This window comes from Gigantopelta aegis, chromosome 14 (genome assembly GCF_016097555.1).
Source record: "Gigantopelta aegis isolate Gae_Host chromosome 14, Gae_host_genome, whole genome shotgun sequence".
Lineage (NCBI taxonomy): Eukaryota > Metazoa > Mollusca > Gastropoda > Neomphalida > Peltospiridae > Gigantopelta > Gigantopelta aegis.
Window position 1 is genome coordinate 10,442,263 of NC_054712.1, and position 21,991 is coordinate 10,464,253.

General features: G+C 36.1%; 1 protein-coding gene across 1 annotated transcript; it reads right to left on the minus strand.

Moving 5' to 3' along the window:
* Positions 1-405: 405 nt before the first annotated feature.
* LOC121389062 lies at positions 406-12,212 on the minus strand. Its single transcript, XM_041520677.1, has 5 exons — positions 12,179-12,212; positions 11,600-11,774; positions 10,924-11,039; positions 5,283-5,442; positions 406-674 (listed from the first exon to the last, which is right to left on the minus strand). Exons 1-5 carry the CDS (start codon positions 12,210-12,212, stop codon positions 548-550), a joined length of 612 nt encoding a protein of 203 aa, XP_041376611.1. The 3' UTR covers positions 406-547.
* Positions 12,213-21,991: the final 9,779 nt, after the last annotated feature.

The following is a 21,991-nucleotide window of genomic DNA, read 5'->3' on the forward strand; positions in this document are numbered from 1 at the left end:
ACCCGATATTTTGCGTTCCAATTGATATTTTGGGCACGTTTAACTTTTAAATTAATGTTTTCATTTCATAACTTTAAAAGTACAACACCACTTACATGAGTTATTATCGACGTGTTACTACTGTTACATGTGACAATGCGTTGAGATTTACTAACAGGAATCTTGTATATCAGTGCGGTGCTCCAAAATCAACGGTGGATAAATTTTAACCAACCAATCTTGGGATTTAGTTCCAATTAGTGTCGTGGATAAGCCATCGGACATAAAGCTGGTAGGTACTGGGTACGCAGCCCGGTACCGGCTCCCACCCAGAGCGTGTGTTAACGACTTAATGGGTAGGTGTAAGACCACTACACCCTCTTCTCTCTCATAACAACTAACCACTAATCCACTGTCCTGGAAAAATAGATGAGGTGTGTGCCCAGGATAGCGTACTTGAACCGTAATTGGATACAAGCACGAAAATAAGTTGAAATGTTTTTTTTTTCTCGAATATTAGAAATAGTTCTGAATGAATTCCAACGTCCCAATCGAACACACCCTAATATTACACGTTACGATATATGTGCTCTGGTACAAACAACAGGCTAGTGAACTCGTTGAAATGAACTCTTTGCGAGGTAGAATTCAACCTTTCCATTAATTCACCGCTGCAGTTGTAAATCTGGAGATAGCTGTAAAGAAACAAAATGAATGAATGTACGTGTTGAAAGTGACAGATCATAGCTGGGTTTTTTTTTACAATACTATGAAGTACTATAGGTAGTACTAAACCAAACAACTTTCGGCTGGGTCAATGTTCGAGGTGTACCAAACTTTTGATAGAGAAGTTAACACCATTAGTGATAAATGTGAGTGTGTTGGTTGTAAAAGAAAAAGTTTCATCTGAGCAGAAAATGTATGCAATTTTACTCCATCTATTACCACTGTGTTAAGTAGCCTTGTGCTTGTAACATGAATAAAGGTACCTGTGAAAAAAAAGTACTAAAATTTTGTGCGGAACTAGGTTAGTCACAGACGTTACCTGTTATCTCTAAAATGAGCAGCTTGACTCACCAATTTTTTTTTAATTCACTTTAAGGGTGGGAGTGGTAGTATTTATATCCGTGGTGTTTATGTCGACTGATACGCTGCAGGTAGGAGTTTTAGCCACGCATGTTACTTTTGTCGTCTATGGGATTTGATTTGGTAGTATACACACTATACACTATTAAAGCCGTTTTTGATTGAAATCCGACACCACTTATATTTTATTGTTTAGGTTATTCATTTCCGTACATCCGAAGTGTTTCTAGTCATCCTAGTGTTTCTAATACTACGCAATGAAGTTCTTACATTTTAAGAAACACGCGCGCGTCCGAGAAGTAACGGTCATTGGTACTAGCTCTAGTCTACTTTGTAAGGGTATTTGTCGCGTTTCAACGTCACATACGCTTATTTCATTCTAATGTAACTTTATCCAAGGGACCAGCCTCGGTGGCGTCGTGGGTAGGCCATCGGTCTACAGGCTAATAGATACTAGGTTCGGATCCCAGTCAGGGCATAGAATTTTTAATCCAAATACCGACTCCAAACCCTGAGTGAGTGCTCCGCAAGGCTCAATGGGTAGGTGTAAACCACTTGCGCCGACCAGTGATCCATAACTGGTTCAACAAAGGCCATGGTATGTGTTATCCTGCCTGTGGGAAGCGCAAATAAAAGATCCCTTGCTGCCTGTCGTAAAAGAGTAGCATATGTGGCAACAGCGGGTTTCCTCTAAAACAAAATAGTGTCAGAATGACCATATGTTTGACGCCCAATAGCGGATGACCAAAAAAAAAAAAAAATCAATATGCTCTATTGATGCTTTATTTAAATAAAACAAACTTTACTCTTTTTTTTATCCAAGGGCGTTACAGGTTTGTAGACTAACCAAACGCAGTATCCATTTTTTACAGGTTGAAACTAGGGTCTGCGACTTTAACGAAAGCCCAGAACATGTTATATATACTGTGCCAAATACGTTTAGCAATTACGTACAAGATATGAAATACAGACAACCTGATTGGATGTTGAATTCATTTGTACACATTATTTCATTGATACAGCATTTCTGAATGTAGCCAGCAGTAACACGTTGTCACGGTGTCAACGTCGTCACTTTAATGTCAACTGATGAAACGGAGGGGTACATCTACCAAAATGTTGACAGAGGCTCAATGTGTGTGTGCACCAGCGGCATTGATGACAGCAGTACATCGTCGTCTCATGCTTCTAATGAGACCATTAATCTCAGGAACAGTAATTGCGTTCCATTCCCGGTTCAGAACAATGTGTAGGTCATGGACATTAAGGATATGAGGATAGTTTTCGCGTACCCTACGGCCCAGTTGGTCCCATGCATGCTCAATTGGGGACAAGCCAGGGGACTTTGGTGGCCAGTTCAACATTTGGATGTGGTTCCGCTCAAGAAGATTAGTGGTTAGCCTAGCGGTATGTGGTCTAGCGTTGTCATGTTGAAACAGAAAGCCAGGATGCTGCTGCAGTAATGGAATGACCACTGGTGTAATGATCTCGTCGCAATAACGTTGAGCAGTCATGTTTCCGTGAATGAAAACGAGATCTGTTTTACCTCCACCATGAATGCCGGCCCAGACCATGACGCTGCCACCGCCATATCGGTCATGCTGAATGACGTTGTCTGCATCATATCGCTCTCCCCGTCGCCTCCATACACGACGCCTACCAAACGCAAACTGAACACAAAACCTGGATTCGTCTGTGAATAATGTCTGATCCCATTGTCTGCGTCGCCAGTGTTGGTGTATTCTGGCCCATCTCAGACATTCCTGAATGTGACGCGCTGTCAGGGGAACAGCAACAACAGGGCGATGTGCTTGTAATCCAGCAGCATGGAGACGGTTACGGACAGTTTGAGCATGAATTCTAGTGCCTGTGGTTTGCTGTAAAGTACGGTCTAAACGAGGAGCACTTTCGAACCTGTGACGTCGAGATGACGTCACTAAATACCTATCTTCCCTTGGAGTAGTTAATCGTGGTCTACCAGAACGTGGTCGATCTCGCACTTGCACAGTTTGGTGTACGCATTGTCGGAGTCGTGCTATGGTACTGTCACGAACACGAAAGTACTGAGCGACGTCGTGTACACGTTGGCCGGCGTTAAGCCGTCCCATTGCTTCATGACGTTGATTTTCCGTTAAGCCTGGACGGCGACCCATTATAACAGGATATATTCTTCCTTTTGTTTTTGGATAATGTTGGTTCAGTGCATCAAAATGTGATTTCAATACATCCGTATTGCACGCGCTTCTGCGACAGCACGAGCGCACCGCGTTTGCACATGCAGTACACATAGCGGCGTGCGCTATGACATATGGTGTTCTTTTCATTACCCAAAGCACAGGGCATATGCAACTAACATATTACCAAGTTTTATTACTTTATTTTAATTTATTTGGAAGCAACAGTCATTTACAAAAAACTTGCTAAACTTTTTTGGTTAAGTAATATATATATATAGTTACCGTCTCGGCTCTTCCGTCAACATCGCTCAAGCAACGGTGTATGTTTAATGGCCCTTATTCCAAAGCCACATTATCACTACCAAAACTTCGAAACCGATTTGAAAGGTATCCTCCCATATGTCCCATTTCTTACACACCTTATAACAACATAGGTCATGATTGAGTGAACTGCTAATCCTATACCTTCTACCTAGTATGCAGTAATGGACTCACCTTCTATTAACAATTAAGATGCAAGGACAGAACATATATTCACGTTTATTTATTACAAATTATCTATTTACTATGTGATGATAGAGAATCTATGCTTGTTGCTGATGTACTGTAAACTGGAATAATATTGCTCACGGCTTCAGTTGTGAACAATTAAGACCCTTTTAGAAGTAAATACCTTTATGAAGTAAAACAATACGTTCGGATTGTTTTGTTTAAATACGCGTTATTTTCCCTATTTACAGAATGTATATCAATTTACAAATGCATACATGTATTATGTACCAATGTGAATGGTTTGATGGACTAAAGTTGAATTGAATTGAACAGTTCAATTGGACTAGACTGTTCCACTAAGGTTATAGGGGTTTGCTTAATTAGTCCCTAAGATGACTGTGTAAGAACTGGGAATATGCAGGTGTGTAACAAATGGGAGACAACAATTTAAAAGATATCATTGGATGAAGAAATGTGATGGAATCATTTCGATTCGTCCTGAACTTTTGTTGCAATTTCTTCGTGTTGCTGAATCTTATTCTAAATTTTAATTTTGTCTCTCTGTGATACTTGTAACTGTTGCACTGTTCTTTACACTGTGTTTTAATTTAACTGTTGCATTTTTATACTGATGTTGTTCATCACTTAATTTTTGCATTTAACATAGTTTAACACCGAACAGCCGATGTATTTTTCGTGCTAGGATGTTGTTAAACATTCATTCATTCATTCATTCATTCGAAACCGATTTGACATGAACGTTAATTGGAAAGTTAGGAATTTTATTTGTTTAGTGATACCACTAGAGCACTTTGATTTATTAATAATCGGCTAATGGGTGTCAAACATTTGGGAATGTTTTACAGATAGTCTTAGAAAGGAAACCCGCTACATTTTCCCATTAATCGTTGATCTGTTGTTTGCCAGAGATATGGTGGCACATACCAGAATCTTTACTATACCAGTCGTTGCTATAATACTAATACAAACATGAAATGAAATAAAGTTAATATTGAATACTTAGTTGTATGGTCTGTTATGTAAATAAAGTTAATATTCAATACTTAGTTGTATGGTCTGTTATGTAAATAAAGTTAATATTCAATACTTAGTTGTATGGTCTGTTATGTAAATAAAGTTAATATTGAATACTTAGTTGTATGGTCTGTTATGTAAATAAAGTTAATATTCAATACTTACATGTATGGTCTGTTATGTAAATAAAGTTAATATTCAATACTTAGTTGTATGGTCTGTTATGTAAATAAAGTTAATATTCAATACTTAGTTGTATGGTCTGTTATGTAAATAAAGTTAATATTCAATACTTAGTTGTATGGTCTGTTATGTAAATAAAGTTAATATTGAATACTTAGTTGTATGGTCTGTTATGTAAATAAAGTTAATATTGAATACTTACATGTATGGTCTGTTATGTAAATAAAGTTAATATTGAATACTTAGTTGTATGGTCTGTTATGTAAATAAAGTTAATATTGAATACTTAGTTGTTTGGTCTGTTATGTAAATAAAGTTAATATTGAATACTTAGTTGTATGGTCTGTTATGTAAATTCTGTTATTCCAGCTGTAAGTCTGAGGTTTATTAAGCTTGGCTTCTGACATCTTTACTTCGATTGGATCTTCGCCCATCAAGCCAGTCCAAACTAAGGTTTGTCTGCTCACAACAATCCACAACAGTCTCTGATCTGCAAATTAATTGTAATAATTATTTAGAATGTATACTTTGCACGGGCGGGGTATGGGACGTGTGCCTAATGTTAAAGCGCTCGCTTGATGCGCGGTCGGTTATGGATCAATCCACGTCAAGGGGGCCCATTGGTCAATTTCTCGCTCCAGCCAGTGCACCACGACTGGTATATCAAAGATCGTGGTATGTGCAATCCTTTCTGAGGGATGGTGCATATAAAAGATCCCTGGCTACTAATAAAAAAATGTAGCGGGTTTCCAGTTTGACATCCAATAGCCGATGAATAGTAATCAATATGCTCTAGTGATGTCGTTATACAAAATAAACTGTAACTTTAACTGGGATTTTGAGACGGGGTAGGGGGTATGCTGAGGCTGTCAAACTAGTACTTGACACTTGACAATGTTATATTGTACTGTGTTCATTCATCAAAACCTACCAATACAGAATACCTATCACACTTGAGAATGTTATATTGTACTGTGTTCATTCAGCAAAACCTACAAAGACAGAATACCCGTCACACTTGACAATGTTATATTGTACTGTGTTCATTCAGCAAAACCTACAAAGACAGAATACCAACACACACTTGACAATGTTATATTGTACTGTGTTCATTCATCAAAACCTACCAATACAGAATACCTATCACACTTGAGAATGTTATATTGTACTGTGTTCATTCAGCAAAACCTACAAAGACAGAATACCAGTCACACTTGACAATGTTATATTGTACTGTGTACATTCAGCAAAACCTACAAAGACAGAATACCCATCACATTTGACAATGTTATATTGTACTGTGTCCATTCAGCAAAACCTACAAAGACAATACCAGACACACTTGACAATGTTATATTGTACTGTGTTCATTCATCAAAACCTACCAATACAGAATACCTATCACACTTGAGAATGTTATATTGTACTGTACTGTGTTCATTCAGCAAAACCTACAAAGACAGAATACCAGTCACACTTGACAATGTTATACTGTATTCATTCAGCAAAACCTACAAATACAGAATACCTATCAAACTTGAGAATGTTATATTGTATTGTATTCATTCAGCAAAACCTACAAAGACTTCTATCTCAGTATGCAGATGATACCACCTTTATATTAGACGGTTCACCCCAGTCCCTGGACAGTACTTTAAGTGTATTAAACATGTATGCAGATGTTTCTGGTTTGAAAATAAATTACTCGAAATCGAAAATTATATGGATAGGAAGTAAGAAATTCTCAAAAGAGGTCTTTCATCCATCAAAATGGAAGCTAGAATGGGGAGCTGAATCTTTTAGTCTATTAGGAATAAACTTTTCTCTAAATATGCAACAAATGATTGATGAAAATTATGAATATAAAATATTGGAAATGAAGAAATCTATGAAGCAGTGGTCAACAAGAAAATTAACCGTTTTGGGTAGAATTATTGTGGTAAAATCGCTTGTAATACCCAAAATAACGCATTTACTTATTTCTTTACCAAATCCACCGGAAAGAATATTAAAACAAATAAATAAATTACTTTTTAATTTTGTATGGCAAAAGAAACCTGACCGGATAAAAAGAACAATACTAGTGCAAGATTATGAAAAAGGTGGGCTTAAAATGATAGATATTATACATTTCTCTACAGCATTAAAACTGACTTGAAAGAAAGACTGTTTGGGTCAAATTCTAAACTGGCAAATATTTTTCAGTCTATAACAGGTTTAACAACCAGAGACTTAGTTATACAAGGTGATTTTTTAATTCAGCTTAGGATAAAGAAAATTAAAAATATGTTTTGGAAGGATGTATTAAATAGTTGGATTTTATTTCAACAAAAATTAACATTTCAAAATGAAGAAGAAAGTCTAAGTTTGAACATTTGGAATAATAGTAATAAACTAATAGACAGAAAACTTATATTATATAAGAATTTCATTGAAAAAGGCGTTATATTTTTATATGATTTACTAGATAGCCAAGGGCAGTTTATGGATTATAACACTTTTAATGCAAACTATAATATACGATCACATTTTTTAGGATATGCGTCTTTAATATGTGCAATCAAATTATTTATACGAAACAAAACAAATTTAAATAAACAAACATACGAAGTGCCTAAACATCCAGTATTTCCTTCGAAAATAAAGTTTCTTGCGAAAAACAAATCGGGAAGTAGAGAAATATATAAAGTACTGAATAATGCTACTGTAGTTCCTACATCACAATTGAAATATTCTCGTGAAGGATGCTGTTTTCCTACTTCAAAATGGGCAAAGTATTATAGTCTTCCATTTATGATTTTGAAAGACCCAACTCTATTCTGGTTTCAGTACCAAATTTTACATAGGATTATACCAACAAATTCGTTTTTATATAAAATAAAGTATATTGCTTCCAGTACTTGTAACTTTTGTAATCAGCAACCAGAAACATTGCAACACTTGTTTTATGATTGCCCTAAAGTCAGTGAACTTTGGAAAACTATAGAACAATGGTTACAGCAAAAAGACGAATATATTCAGCTTGATAAAAGTATGGTTCTATTCGGCAGCATACATACAAATCATAAATTTGTGAATTGGCTTATGTCAATGTAAAGCATTATATATATAGAACAAAACTTCAAAAGAATATACTTCATATAACTGGAATTAAAAATGTAATTACAGATAAATTACAAATAGAGAAATACATACTCTATAAAACCTGTTCACATAAAGAGTTTGATGAAAATTGGGCACCTTGGCAAAGATGTCTAGAAAATTAAACTTAGCCTTAATAGTTAAAAATAACTCCAATATAAGACACATACTGTTGGTGGTGGGTTTTTTGTGGGGAGTTTTTGTAACCTAAAAGCCAATAACGTTTGTTTTCTATATTTGGAAATATGGATTTTTCTTTTCTTCTTTTTTCTCTGTCTATCTGTTTAATTTCTTTTTTATTATATATTTAGTCTGTCATTAAATTTGTGCTCCAAATTTGACTGTTTCAATTAACTAGTCATTTTATTTAATGCACTTTATATTTATGAATCTATTGTTAGATAATGATTTCAGGGCCCCTACCCTGACATTATCAATATATAAATATCTGGGACAATAAATATATTTACCCCCCCCCCCCCCCCCCAAAAAAAAAAAAAAACCCACACAAAAAACAAACCTACAAAGACAGAATACCACTGTTATATTGTATTGTCTTCATTCACCAAAACCTACAAACAGAATACCAATCACACTTGGGAATGTTATATTGTACTCTGTTCATGCAGCAAAACCTACAAATACAGAATACCTATCACACTTGGGAATGTTATATTGTACTGTGTTCATTCAGCAAAACCTACAAATACAGAATACCAGACACACTTGACAATGTTATATTGTACTGTGTTCATTCAGCAAAACCTACAAATAGATAATAGTTATCAAACTTGGGAATGTTATATTGTACTGTGTTCATTCAGCAAAACCTACAAATAGAGAATACCAGTCACACTTGACAATGTTATATTGTACTCTGTTCATGCAGCAAAACCTACAAATACAGAATACCAGTCACACTTGGGAATGTTATATTGTACTCTGTTCATGCAGCAAAACCTACAAATACAGAATACCTATCACACTTGGGAATGTTATATTGTACTGTGTTCATTCAGCAAAACCTACAAATACAGAATACCAGACACACTTGACAATGTTATATTGTACTGTGTTCATTCAGCAAAACCTACAAATAGATAATAGTTATCAAACTTGGAAATGTTATATTGTACTGTGTTCATTCAGCAAAACCTACAAATAGAGAATACCAGTCACACTTGACAATGTTATATTGTACTCTGTTCATGCAGCAAAACCTACAAATACAGAATACCTATCACACTTGACAATGTTATATTGTACTCTGTTCATACAGCAAAACCTACAAATACAGAATACCTATCACACTTGGGAATGATATATTGTACTCTGTTCATGCAGCAACACTTGGGAATGTTATATTGTACTGTGTTCATTCAGCAAAACCTACAAATACAGAATACCTATCACACTTGACAATGTTATATTGTACTCTGTTCATACAGCAAAACCTACAAATACAGAATACCTATCACACTTGGGAATGATATATTGTACTCTGTTCATGCAGCAACACTTGGGAATGTTATATTGTACTGTGTTCATTCAGCAAAACCTACAAATACAGAATACCATGCAGCAAAACCTACAAAGACAGAATCACACTTGGGAATGTTATATTGTACTGTGTTCATTCAGCAAAACCTACAAATACAGAATACCAGTCACACTTGAGAATGTTATATTGTACTGTGTTCATTCAGCAAAACCTACAAAGACAGAATACCAGTCACACTTGACAATGTTATATTGTACTGTGTTCATTCAGCAAAACCTACAAATACAGAATACCAATCACACTTGAGAATGTTATATTGTACTGTGTTCATTCAGCAAAACCTACAAAAACCTACAAAGACAGAATACCATCACACTTGGGAATGTTATATTGTACTGTGTTCATTCAGCAAAACCTACAAACTTGACAGTAATACCAGTCACACTTTGACAATGTTATATTGTACTGTGTTCATTCAGCAAAAAACGACAAACCAGTCACAATGTTATATCCATCACACTTGACTAAACACTGGAAATGTTATATTGTACTGTGTCCATTCAGCAAAACCTACAACGACAGAATACCCATCACACTTGACAATGTTATATTGTACTGTGTCTCATTCAGCAAAACCTACAACGACAGAATACCAGTCACACTTGACAATGTTATATTGTACTGTGTCCATTCAACAAAACCTACAAAAACCTACAAAGACAATACCAGTCACAGTTATATTGTACCCACCCATCACATTTCAATGTTATATTGTACGGTGTCCATTCAGCACATTGATTGTACTGTGACAATGTTATATTGTACTTGAGAATGTTATATTGTACTGTGTCCATTCAGCAAAACCTGACAAAATATCCATCACACTTTGTTATATGTGCCGCAAAACCTACAACTAAACCAGAGAGAGAGAGTCCATTCAACAAAACCTACAAAGACAGAATCCCAAGCACACTTGACAATGTTATATTGTATTGTGTGCATGCCGCAAAACCTACAACGAGAGAGAGAGAGAGAGAGAGAGAGAGAGAGAGAGAGAGAGAGAGAGAGAGAGAGACGTGGATCCAAGGTATATTTTTAGTGGTGTGTGCGTGTGGGGTGGGGGGGGGGGGGTGGGGTGGCGGTGGGATTACTGACGGGGAAAAAGGCACATGGATCAACTCGTGTATAGGACATTCTTTTGGAAAAAAACAGGGGGAAAAGGGGCACTTGAATATGTTTAGGGGAGTGGGTAACGGGTCATCTGGTCCTCGCCTCTGATTAAGCCATTATCTCGATTTCTGGCGGTTTTATTATTATATTTTTGCTTACATGCATGATCAATAGAAAAAGCGTCGCATCCTCTTTTGAAGCCAGGTATTTTCGTCTCTGTTTTATTGTCATAGTATTGTAGAATCAACTGAAACCTGTCCATCAAGTAAAGTGATCTAAATAAACAAAAGTGAAACAAACAAACACATGTAAAATAATAAATAAATAAATAAATATATAATGTGATTAATTTTAATTTACTAACATGCTCTCTCTCTCTCTCTCTCTCTCTCTCTCTCTCTCTCTCTCTCTCTCTCTCTCTCTCTCTCTCTCTCTTATTTTGCGCTGTCTTGATACTCGATCGGTTTGGGATCGATCCCCATCGGAGAGCCCATTGGAATATTTTTCAATTCCAGCCAGTCTACCACGATTGATATATCAAAGGATATGGTATGTGCTATCCTGTGTGTGGGATGGTGCATATAAATGATCTCTTGCTACTAATGGAAAAATGTAGCGCGTTTCCTCTGATGAGTACGAGCCAGAATTACCAATCGTTTGACATCCAATAGCCGATGATTAATAAATCAATGTGCTCTAGTCATGTCGTTAAACAAAACAACCTTTTCCGCTCTACCCACACGCCAAATGATGGTAGACCCTGGCACTAACAGTCGCCCTCGGCCCGCCTCTCTCCATCCCTCCAAAAGTCTCAACATTCTAGAATACACCTTACCTTGACAAAGGATAGACTTGGATATTTTCAATCGGAGACTCTACTCCATAAAAATACTTGACAATCGAACGTTGACTGTTATCGATGTTCACAAAAGAAATTTCTTTCTGCATATATTCAATGTAATAGAGTCGACGATTTTCAACATCAAGAGCCAATTTACTCGCATAAATATCTAAAACAACAACACAACATATATATTTATCTATAATCTACCGTATTATATTTTATTTCAAGATTTATTAAACAACTCTCACACATATTACAATGACAGCAATTCAAATATACTGAGTCAAATTAAAAACTTCACAACCGTTTCATCTTCGCTAATTAGCACATATGACAGAAGAACGTGTTAAATAAGGTAATTTTTTATTGTATGACGTCCAAAGAAAGAATAAAAATAAATGTTGAATCAAAAATCTGTTCGATGCGCCCACAGCATTCGTAAAAACCACAAACAGTCAAAATGGTAATCCACAAGCAGGGTCATCTGATGAAATCACAGGAAGGGTAACGCGTATGCCCTCCATGTGTACCCACAACTTCAAGGCAACGCCTCCTCATTGACTGCCTGACGCGTGTAAAGACTGCGTTCGGGATACGGCGCCATTGTTCCACTAATGAGGCACATCCCAGACGTGCTCGATGGGATTCAGGTCGGTCGACGTTGAAGGCCAATCCATGACATTGATGCCCGCATTCCTCGGGTAATCCCATGTCAAGATGGCCGTGTGGGGTCTGGCGTTGTCATGCTGAAAGATCAGGCCTGAACCATGAGCTGCCATGAAGGGCGCAAGTTCCTAAGCCAGCAACTAGTCGCGGTATGCAGCAGCGTAGAGGTTGACACGGATGACAATGATAAGAAGTCGATAACGTTCATTTCCACAGAAAGCACGCCAAACCACTACACTTCCACTTCCGAATCTGACAACTTCACTGACACAACATTGAGTATGACGTTCACCACGTCGTCTGCAAACCCTCTGCCTGCCATCGGCAGTGTCAATCTTGATTCATCGCTAAACACGACCCTATTCCATTCCCTCCGAGTTCATCGCAAGTGGCGTTGTGCCTACAGCTGACGTCGACGTCGATGAAATTGGGTCACAATGGGTCCAAGATATAGGCGCCGTGCGTGGAGGTGAGCGGTTTACAGCCAGTTTCGGATCGTTTGCGCGGGCACCCGACGTCTGGAAATTTCATTACTGGTTGCTGTAGCTGTCATGAAACAGTTGCGGAGGTTACGTAGCACAATATGACGGTCATCTGCTTATGACGTCACACGTGGTCTACCCGGTCGGGAGCGATCAGCTGTGGTGCCCGTTTGTTGTACGTCCTTGCAACGTCAGCTACTGACGTTCCCGCGTGCAACATGCCGATGGCACGTTCACGCTGCACATTTGTGAGGTGTGGTATCGAAACAGGTCGTAACAAATATAATTTTAATGTGTTTTTTCGCTGTGTCAGACTACTGTGAGCAAGTAAGGATGAAAACACGTATCCTAGTGTAGTCACGTGACCAGTGGCACGTGCAAAACCATTTTTGCACCAATGGTGCTGTGCACGGTAAATGGATCGGGTCACGTGGGCTGTGATGGCCGTCTAATGGAGTGTAGACATTGCCATTACAATATTTATTCCTGAAAAATACCTGCTTTCAACACTCATTGACTTTATTCAAATTTTAGATTGTGAACTTTTTCATTTGACTCAGTATACATAATTAACATTCATGATAAAAACAGGCATTAACATAGAATTATTGATAGTTAACATAGAACACGAGATAAGCAATCAAAAATGGCTAAAATATTCGGAGAAACGTCAGATCTCAAGTCTAGATATTTTCTTTTATATAAATATAGCTAGGTTTTTTTTAATAATAGTGCATCACATAATGACAGCATCCCTTTCATTTAAAAATAGGATTAATTCTATAATATTGTTATATATTTTTTCTTCTTACGTTTTTAATATTATGACTTTTACAATTGAATAAATAGTGTTATTAAACTCCTATATGAGTATTATAAAATTTGAATTGTTTATTTCACGGGCGTAGGAAGGTGCCAAAAAGTGGGAGTTTCAGGGAGTTCGAGATTTCGAAATTAATATATAAGCATTCAGATTTGAAACTGCATTACAGCTGGTTGATTTCGCTGAACATTGTAAGAAACGTGCGCTTCGCTGCCTACCTCTGAACTTTGAAAACGATGTATCCCCAGTTGAAAGGCGAATTAATATAACGTTTTCACCACACCCCACCCTATCATATTCCATCCCATCCCACCCAACCCCAGTTGTTGGCATCTTCGACGCCTATGATACATTCATTTTGCGTATATTGTAAACGTAAGTAAATAACAACACAAAAAAGATAACCAGATGAATTTGAAATATATGCTTGGGAATATAGACTAATGTATTTATTGACAGAAAAAACTACGAAAAAAAGAAGGCATTTACATACATATATAAATAACAAGAAGTAAATGGCATAATTAACGTTGATGAATTTTACAGATGTCAAAACATGGCTGAACGTAACTGACAAATAAAACAATGAATGCCGAATAACACTAAGTGCATTTGTTTTATACATAATTACTTACGCTTCGTACCTCTAATTTCTTTTTTTAATCTGGCCACCCACCCACATTTCTGGGCCCTACGAGATGACAAGAAAGCAGAACTTTTTAAAACCGATCTGACAAACCCCACGTAACCGGGTCCTTCCCCGGATTGCTCGATATGTGCTGTATCAATTTTTAACATAACTAACTGACTGGTAATTCATAAACATTAACTGATACATAAATAGAAAAGCTAAACTTTGACACGATTCACGCCTCTGGGAGCAAAAACAAACAACAGAACAGAACAGAACTTTAGTACACTCAGGCCGTTACACAATGTAACAATGTAGAACAATGGTATTAAAACAAATGCAATACAGTAATAGAGACAGTAGTATAATACAAACACAATAGAATAATAAGGGCAATAATAAAATACAATTAGAATAAAGTAATGTAATGTCACGTTATTGTAATTACTACCAAAATGTGCTAATCAGCCGCGCGCGCACACACACATACACACACACACACACACACACACACACACACACCTTGATGTGACGCTTTAAGTATGACGTAGCCATTGGGATGGGGCAAAATGGCTGCGCCCGTTATCAATTAAACATATATATATATATATATATATATATATATATATATATATATATATATATACTTGGGTAGTGATAGACATTGTAAATACTTATAGGCCAGTGTCCTTTTAGGGTTTACTGCATTTATCAACAATTTCTTTTATTAATTTACATAATTTCTTGAAAACACCTGTTTTACTATTCGTCATTAGTTTTTTAAATTTCAACATACTTAGATTATTATAATAATATGGCTTAAGCAAATATTTACGGGAATTAGTGAAATAAGTACATGTGAATAAATAGTGAAATTCATCTCCAATGTCGTTATTGTTACATAATGTGCACATTCGATCTTCTACTGGGGTGTTGTTCCAGCGTCCTATTTCGATTGGTAAGTAGTGGTTAGATGTTCTAAATTTGAGTAATATAGCCCAACATGTTTGTGGTAATATAATAAGATATTTTTTCTAATCTAAGATTTTCTTTAAATATAGTGTACGTTTTACCTCTTGATGATAAAGCTATGTTACTATTCCATTGTTGTAAATACTGGTCGTTTTGTCTTAATTTTACATGCTTAAGAAGTATTTTTATGGATGAAAAGTTTCGTGAGATCCAAACATTTGTCATGCCTAGCTGATTAAGTATATCTCCGACCATTTTTATGCATTTATAACTATATCCATTCACAGAAGAGTCATGTAACATTAATTAATGCAGTAAAAACGATGATTTTGTTTGTTTACCAGATACGATACGGGCCCCCAAAACTTATAATTCTTTGTTGAATAATTAATTTAAGGGGTCTCCTTCCTAGTTCTCCCTATAACATGAATAGCGGGGTTTCTTTTTTTACTGTTAGGATGTGTCTTAAGAATTTTACATGAATATTTTCAATGATATCGATGTTTTCGTAACCCCTTGTTTCGCATCCGTGTAAGAGAATCGGGAGTACAATGGAGTCAAATAGTTTTAATTTGCATTCTACTGAAAAGTTATTGTCTTTAGATTTAGACAGAACAAAGTACATTGCTTTTCTTGCCTTTTGAGTTAGCTGTTTTTTGCTTGTATTAAATGTATTTAGTTTAGTAAAAGTAAGACCTATGTATTTATATTCTTTTACGTTTTCAAGCACACCATTTCCAAGTGTAAAAACCTTCATATAATCATTGCTGGTGCCAATGAAAATTATTATTTTAGTTTTACTTGCATTTACTTTGAGTTTCCATTTATTGCAATATTACAAAAAGACATTTAGAGATTATTGTAAGTCAGAGGCGTTTGAAGCGAGAAGCGCACTATCGTCAGCATATAATAAACATAAAAAGTAAAGAGCTGTTTCATAGAACGTTTCATCTGTCTCCAGAGATACCCCAGTACAATTATGGCTTTTAAGGTAATTATCTAGATCATTTAGATAAAAGGAAAACAGGACAGGCGACAAATTTTCTCCTTGTCGGACACCGATGTTGCATGGAAATAGGTTTAAGGTTTCTTTTTTTTTCTCACAAATACATGACTTTATTCATTGATACATTTGATAAATTATTTTAAAGAATTTTCCATTTATATTATTTTCTAACACTTTCTGCCAAAAGTAAGTTCTAGAAATTATATCAAAAGCTTTTTCGAAATCTACAAAAGCACAAAATAATTAATTTTTTCTTGTCTTTAAAATTTCAATCAGAGAATGTATATTAAATAGATGGTCGGTAGTAGAGTAGCCTTTTCGGAAAGCAGTCTCAGATTCATTCAATATATTATTTTCTTCAATAAAAGCATTTAATCGGTTATTTAAAATTGTGGTGAATAGTTTAGACATGCAGCAGAGCAACGTTATTGGTCTATAATTTTCTGGTAATGAACGATTTCCTTTATTTTTAAAAATGAGTTTAGTTACTCCAGTCGACCATTCATTAGGAAAAACGCTATTGTCGAAGATTATGTTAAACAGTTTACTATAGATTGGTAGCACCGTGCCGCAGTTGTTTTAATATATTCATTAATGCTATTATCGATTCCAGGTGCCTTTCAGTTGTTTTATAGCATTTAATATTTCATTTTCTTCAATCCTACTGTTTAAAACATTTTCACTATCTGAGTCTATGTTATTCAAGTTTATTTTTGTTTCGCTATCGTCCAATTCGCCTTTGTTTAGAGTTTGGAAAACAAGATAGAAATCATCTGACGGTGGTAAGTTATTATCTTCGTTAGGTGGTTTAAGTAGTTTGTAAAAAGCTTTTGAGTCGTTTGTTCTCAGTTGTCGTATTTGTTTTTCTATATTAAATCTTTGGACGGAATATTCTTTCAATAAGGACTAACATTTATTACAAATGCTCTTTGAAGTTAAGCAGACGGTGTCTGTAATTATATGTATTACGTAGGAAGGCTCTCCACCGCGTACGAACACCGACAACCAAACACAGGATCATTTCGTTCCGCTTAGTCGGCGATCTATTATTCTGTAATTATCACCTTAATCCTCGACAGCCAAAACCACCCGAGATAGGCGTACTTCGCTTGATTGACTTGATTGACAAAACATTCGTCTTTAAAATACCATCGGCTAGAACAGTTTGATCAATCCACACGCGTCGAGTTTTAGAGTTGCATACTCTATTAAATCGTTATGACGAAAGAATTAGGTCGAGAGATCGAGTTTATCGAGTTTTCGAAGGCCGTTATTACTCTAGTCCTGTTCAATTGTTTAGACCCAATTTTTTATGCAAATGTTACGATTAATTCCTATTCAGTCTTTGTTGTCTTTACATTTGCATGAAAACAAACCTAAACCTCGACAGGTTTATATACAATTCATCATCTAAAATGCACGAAGTTGACTTTTTTCATTTAAAAAAATCTATGTATGTTGTGAATGCACATTCGTTCTCCTATAAATAACTAAGGCTATTTGCATAACAAAAGATTAGGCTACGAGGCTACGTGAAGGCCATTTTATATATATATATATATATATATATATATATATATATATATATATATATATATATATATAGTAGTCGTTTTCGAGTTGAAAGACGCTATTTTATAGAGTGCTATTTTATACCAGAACTCAAGAACTTCGAAGAAAAAATGGTAAGACTAGCTAAAAATCTACAATTTAACAACACATCAAGCAACCAACTACAGCGAAAACTCGCTAAGGACATAAACACTATAAAACATGACAAGAAACTACTCGTACCTGCCGATAAAACCACAAACTTTTACAAGCTAGACACCACCACTTAAACAGACTACTAGATAGCAACACAACCAAAGCATATAAAACAGCGCCACAGAACTCAGAACAAGAGATAACCACTAAAGACAAACACATTGCAGAAAAACTAAATCTAGCAGACCGCATAGATACAACAGCAAAAAGTGAAGCATTTATTACGTTAAAAGACAACCAAACTTCTCCAATAAACCCACCTGTAGACTAATAAACCCATCTAAACCGGAAATTGGCATAATAAGCAAAAAAATCTTAGAGAGAATCAACAGAAAGATTCTGAACACAACCAGAACAAACCAGTGGAGGAACACGTCAGACGTGATTAAGTGGTTTAAAGCAATATCCAATAAATCCAACTATTCTTTCATATGTTTCGACATATGCGATTTTTACCCGTCCATAACAGAAAATCTCGTGAAACAAGCCCTACAGTTCGCATCCAAATTCGATGATATTTCTAGCGATGAGATGGAAATAATATTACAAGCAAGAAATTCACTGCTATTTAACAACAGCAAGGCATGGTGCAAAAGAGGCAAACAATCACGGTTTGATGTAACTATGGGTAGTTACGATGGAGCAGAAATTTGCGAAATAGTCTCTTTCTTCTTTCAGAACTACAGCCAAATACGGCAACAATATAGGACTATATCGCGACGATGGAGCATTCAATGAGAGAACCATTTATGCAGAAGTTTGCAAACCATAAACGATCACCATAGTCGCCAACAAAAAATCTGTAGATTACTTATTACTCTAGATCTTGAAAAGAGCTCAGTCAAACCCTATATGTTACATCCACAACAAGCAACCACCCTCCAAATATCATCCGCAGTATACCAAAAACAATAAATAAAAGGCTTTCTGATATATCTTCGAATGAGTGCATCTTTAGCGAAACGCCCATATAAGGAAGCCTTACTCAAGAGCGGATATAACTATAACCTCAAATACACCCCAACAGCAGAAAAACAACAGACGCAGAAACAAACCGCAATAGAAACATCACCTGGTACAACCCACCATATAGCTCCAACGTGAAAACCAACGTAGGCCACCAGTTCCTCAGATTACTCGATGAGTGCTTTCCCAAAAGCAACCCTCTCCACAAAATTATAAATCGAAACACCGTTAAAATTAGCTATAGCTGCATGCCTAATGTTGGGAAAAAAATTTCAGCGCATAACAAAACTCTACTTCAACAACACAGAGACAAAGACGCCGTTCCCCCCAGAGAATGCAACTGTAGACGAAGAGCTGAATGTCCACTTGAGGGCAAATGCTTGCAGAAAGGAGTAATATATCAAGCTACCGTTAATACACTCGATAACAACAAGCAAGAAACATACGTTGGTTTGACCGAGAACACATTTAAGACGAGATATACTGCGCACACGAGCAATTTTCAAAACGCAACACAGAAGAACGCAACAGCGCTAAGTCAGTACATTTGGACACTGAAGGATAGATTCACCCCATACACCATTAAGTGGAAAATATTATCCAAAGCAAAATCATACTCTCCAGCGAGCAAAAGATGTAACCTCTGCCTGAAAGAAAAACTGTTCATAATGTATAAACCTGAAACCAGCACACTAAACTCCAAGAATGAACTCGTATCAGCATGTCGACACAGACGCAAATACCTTCTGTGCGCATACCACACATCACCTATTATAGACCTGCATAGTGATACCTCGACGTCACAGAGTCCATTACGTCATCAGCTTTCCGTTGACTACGAGAGCAATAATTCAACTCTCTCACGAAACAAGCCTGTCATGTAGAGAAAAACATACACTTTTTAACGATATATATATATATATATTTATATATATATATATATATATATATATATATATATATATTAATTCATCTAGACAGTGTTAGAAAGAGACAAATGGAATAAACAGGAAAAACAAAGACGGGCAAGGAGATGCAGGGAGAAGAAAGACAACAGAGAATAAGAGACAGGACGTGAATAAGAGCGACAAACAGAGAAAATAAGAGATAGAAAAGAGACGAAAGAGACAGACAAAACATAAAAATAAAGCGACACACAGAGGGAGAGAGTACGAGACATGGATCAGGGGAGTGAAGCGATACGGTATCATCCGGTTACAATTCAAACTCCAGTAATAATCGCAAGTTATCGTCCTCCATAAGAAGTCAGAAGAAGTTTTACCTTTGCGTATAACTTTTTGATCATTTCCTTTTAGGTCTGAGGACACTAGAGTATGAGCGGAGTTATCCGACCAGTACATTCTCCAGGTAGTCCTGTCTATCCACAACGATACCATCTGTAACCTTTTGATTGTGTTACTTTTCCAGGTCATATCAAGCATGTTGAACACATGGATAATGGCATGGGCTGGATCAACGAGAAGCATAACCCATGGTGGCGTACTTCCTGAATAGAATAAAGTGAAGTTTAATTCCGTATTAAATCAAAATGAAATATTACTTGAATGTGAAGCATTGCAGAAAAAATAGTAAAAAATTATAGAGACTCTGGAAGCATTTGACTAAAAATACTCTTTAGAAAACAAAACCCAATAAACCAAGTTTTAGACTACTTTCTAATATCAAATCGCAGGTCTTTTGTTGAGAAAGTAAAAAAAAAACCCCAGTTATATATCAAATTATGCTGCAGGAGTGGGTTTTTTATTATTTAAAATTAAAGTAATTAGAAAAGGAAGAGGACCATGGAAATTTATTAATCCAGTGTAGGGAATACATAAAACTAGTAAAGGATAGTATGAAATATATAAAATATCAATATCTGACTTGTGTATACAATTTAGATCATATTGACACGATGACAAATGACAAAATTCGGTTATATTCAATATCAACTTTTTTTCTGGAAACACTTCTATCGGAAATAAGAGGAAGAACTATTTCTTTTTCGGCTTATATATGTAAAGAAAAAAAACCGGAATTAGAAAACTGAATGAGTAAATAAAAGTCTTAGAAGACAATAATAGAAAACAAGAAATATGAATTAATGGAATTAAGAAATGAAAAGCTTAAATCGTACTGCATAAAATCAATAGCAAAATCGTGCTGAGGTGTCATTAAAACATTCACTGATTCATTCATTCATTCATTCATTCATTCATTCATTCAATAACAAAATGGATAGGTAAAGAACAAAATACATTTTAAATATGGAATCTATAAATTGTTACAGTAAATGAATAATAAAAATTAATTAGAAAACGAATCTTAAAGAAAGTAAATCATTTTATGAAAATATCTAAATAGCACCACCAAAAATGAATTATGTTTACACTATATAAGTTACCGGCCTCGGTGGCGTCGTGGCAGGCCATCGGTCTACAGGCTGGTAGGTACTGGGTTCGGATCCCAGTTGAGGCATGGGATTTTAAATCCAGATACCGACTCCAAACCCTGAGTGAGTGCTCCGCAAGGCTCAATGGGTAGGTGTAAACCACTTGCACCGACCAGTGATCCATAACTGGTTCAGCAAAGGCCATGGTTTGTGTTATCCTGCCTGTGGGAAGCGCAAATAAAAGATCCCTTGCTGCCTGTCGAAAAAGAGTAGCCTATGTAGCGACAGCGGGTTTCCTCTTCAAAACAGTGTCAAAATGACCATATGTTTGACGTCCAATAGCCGATGATAAGATAAAAAATCAATGTGCTCTAGTGGCGTCGTTAAATAAAACAAACTTTTTTTTATTTTTTTTATATATAAGTTATCGGACTACAGGCTCTTAAGGGCTCAATGGGTAGGTGTAAGGCCACTGCACCCTCTTTTCTCTCACTAACCACTAACCAACTAACAACTAACCCACAGGCAGCCCAGATAGCTGTGGTGTGTGCCCAGGACAGCGTGCTTGAACCTTAATTGGATACAAGCACGAAAATAAGTTAAAATGAAATGGAAAATAACACGTGGTGTAGTGTACAGGTACATGACAGCTGAACTTGTGTAACCGTGGGTACAGCA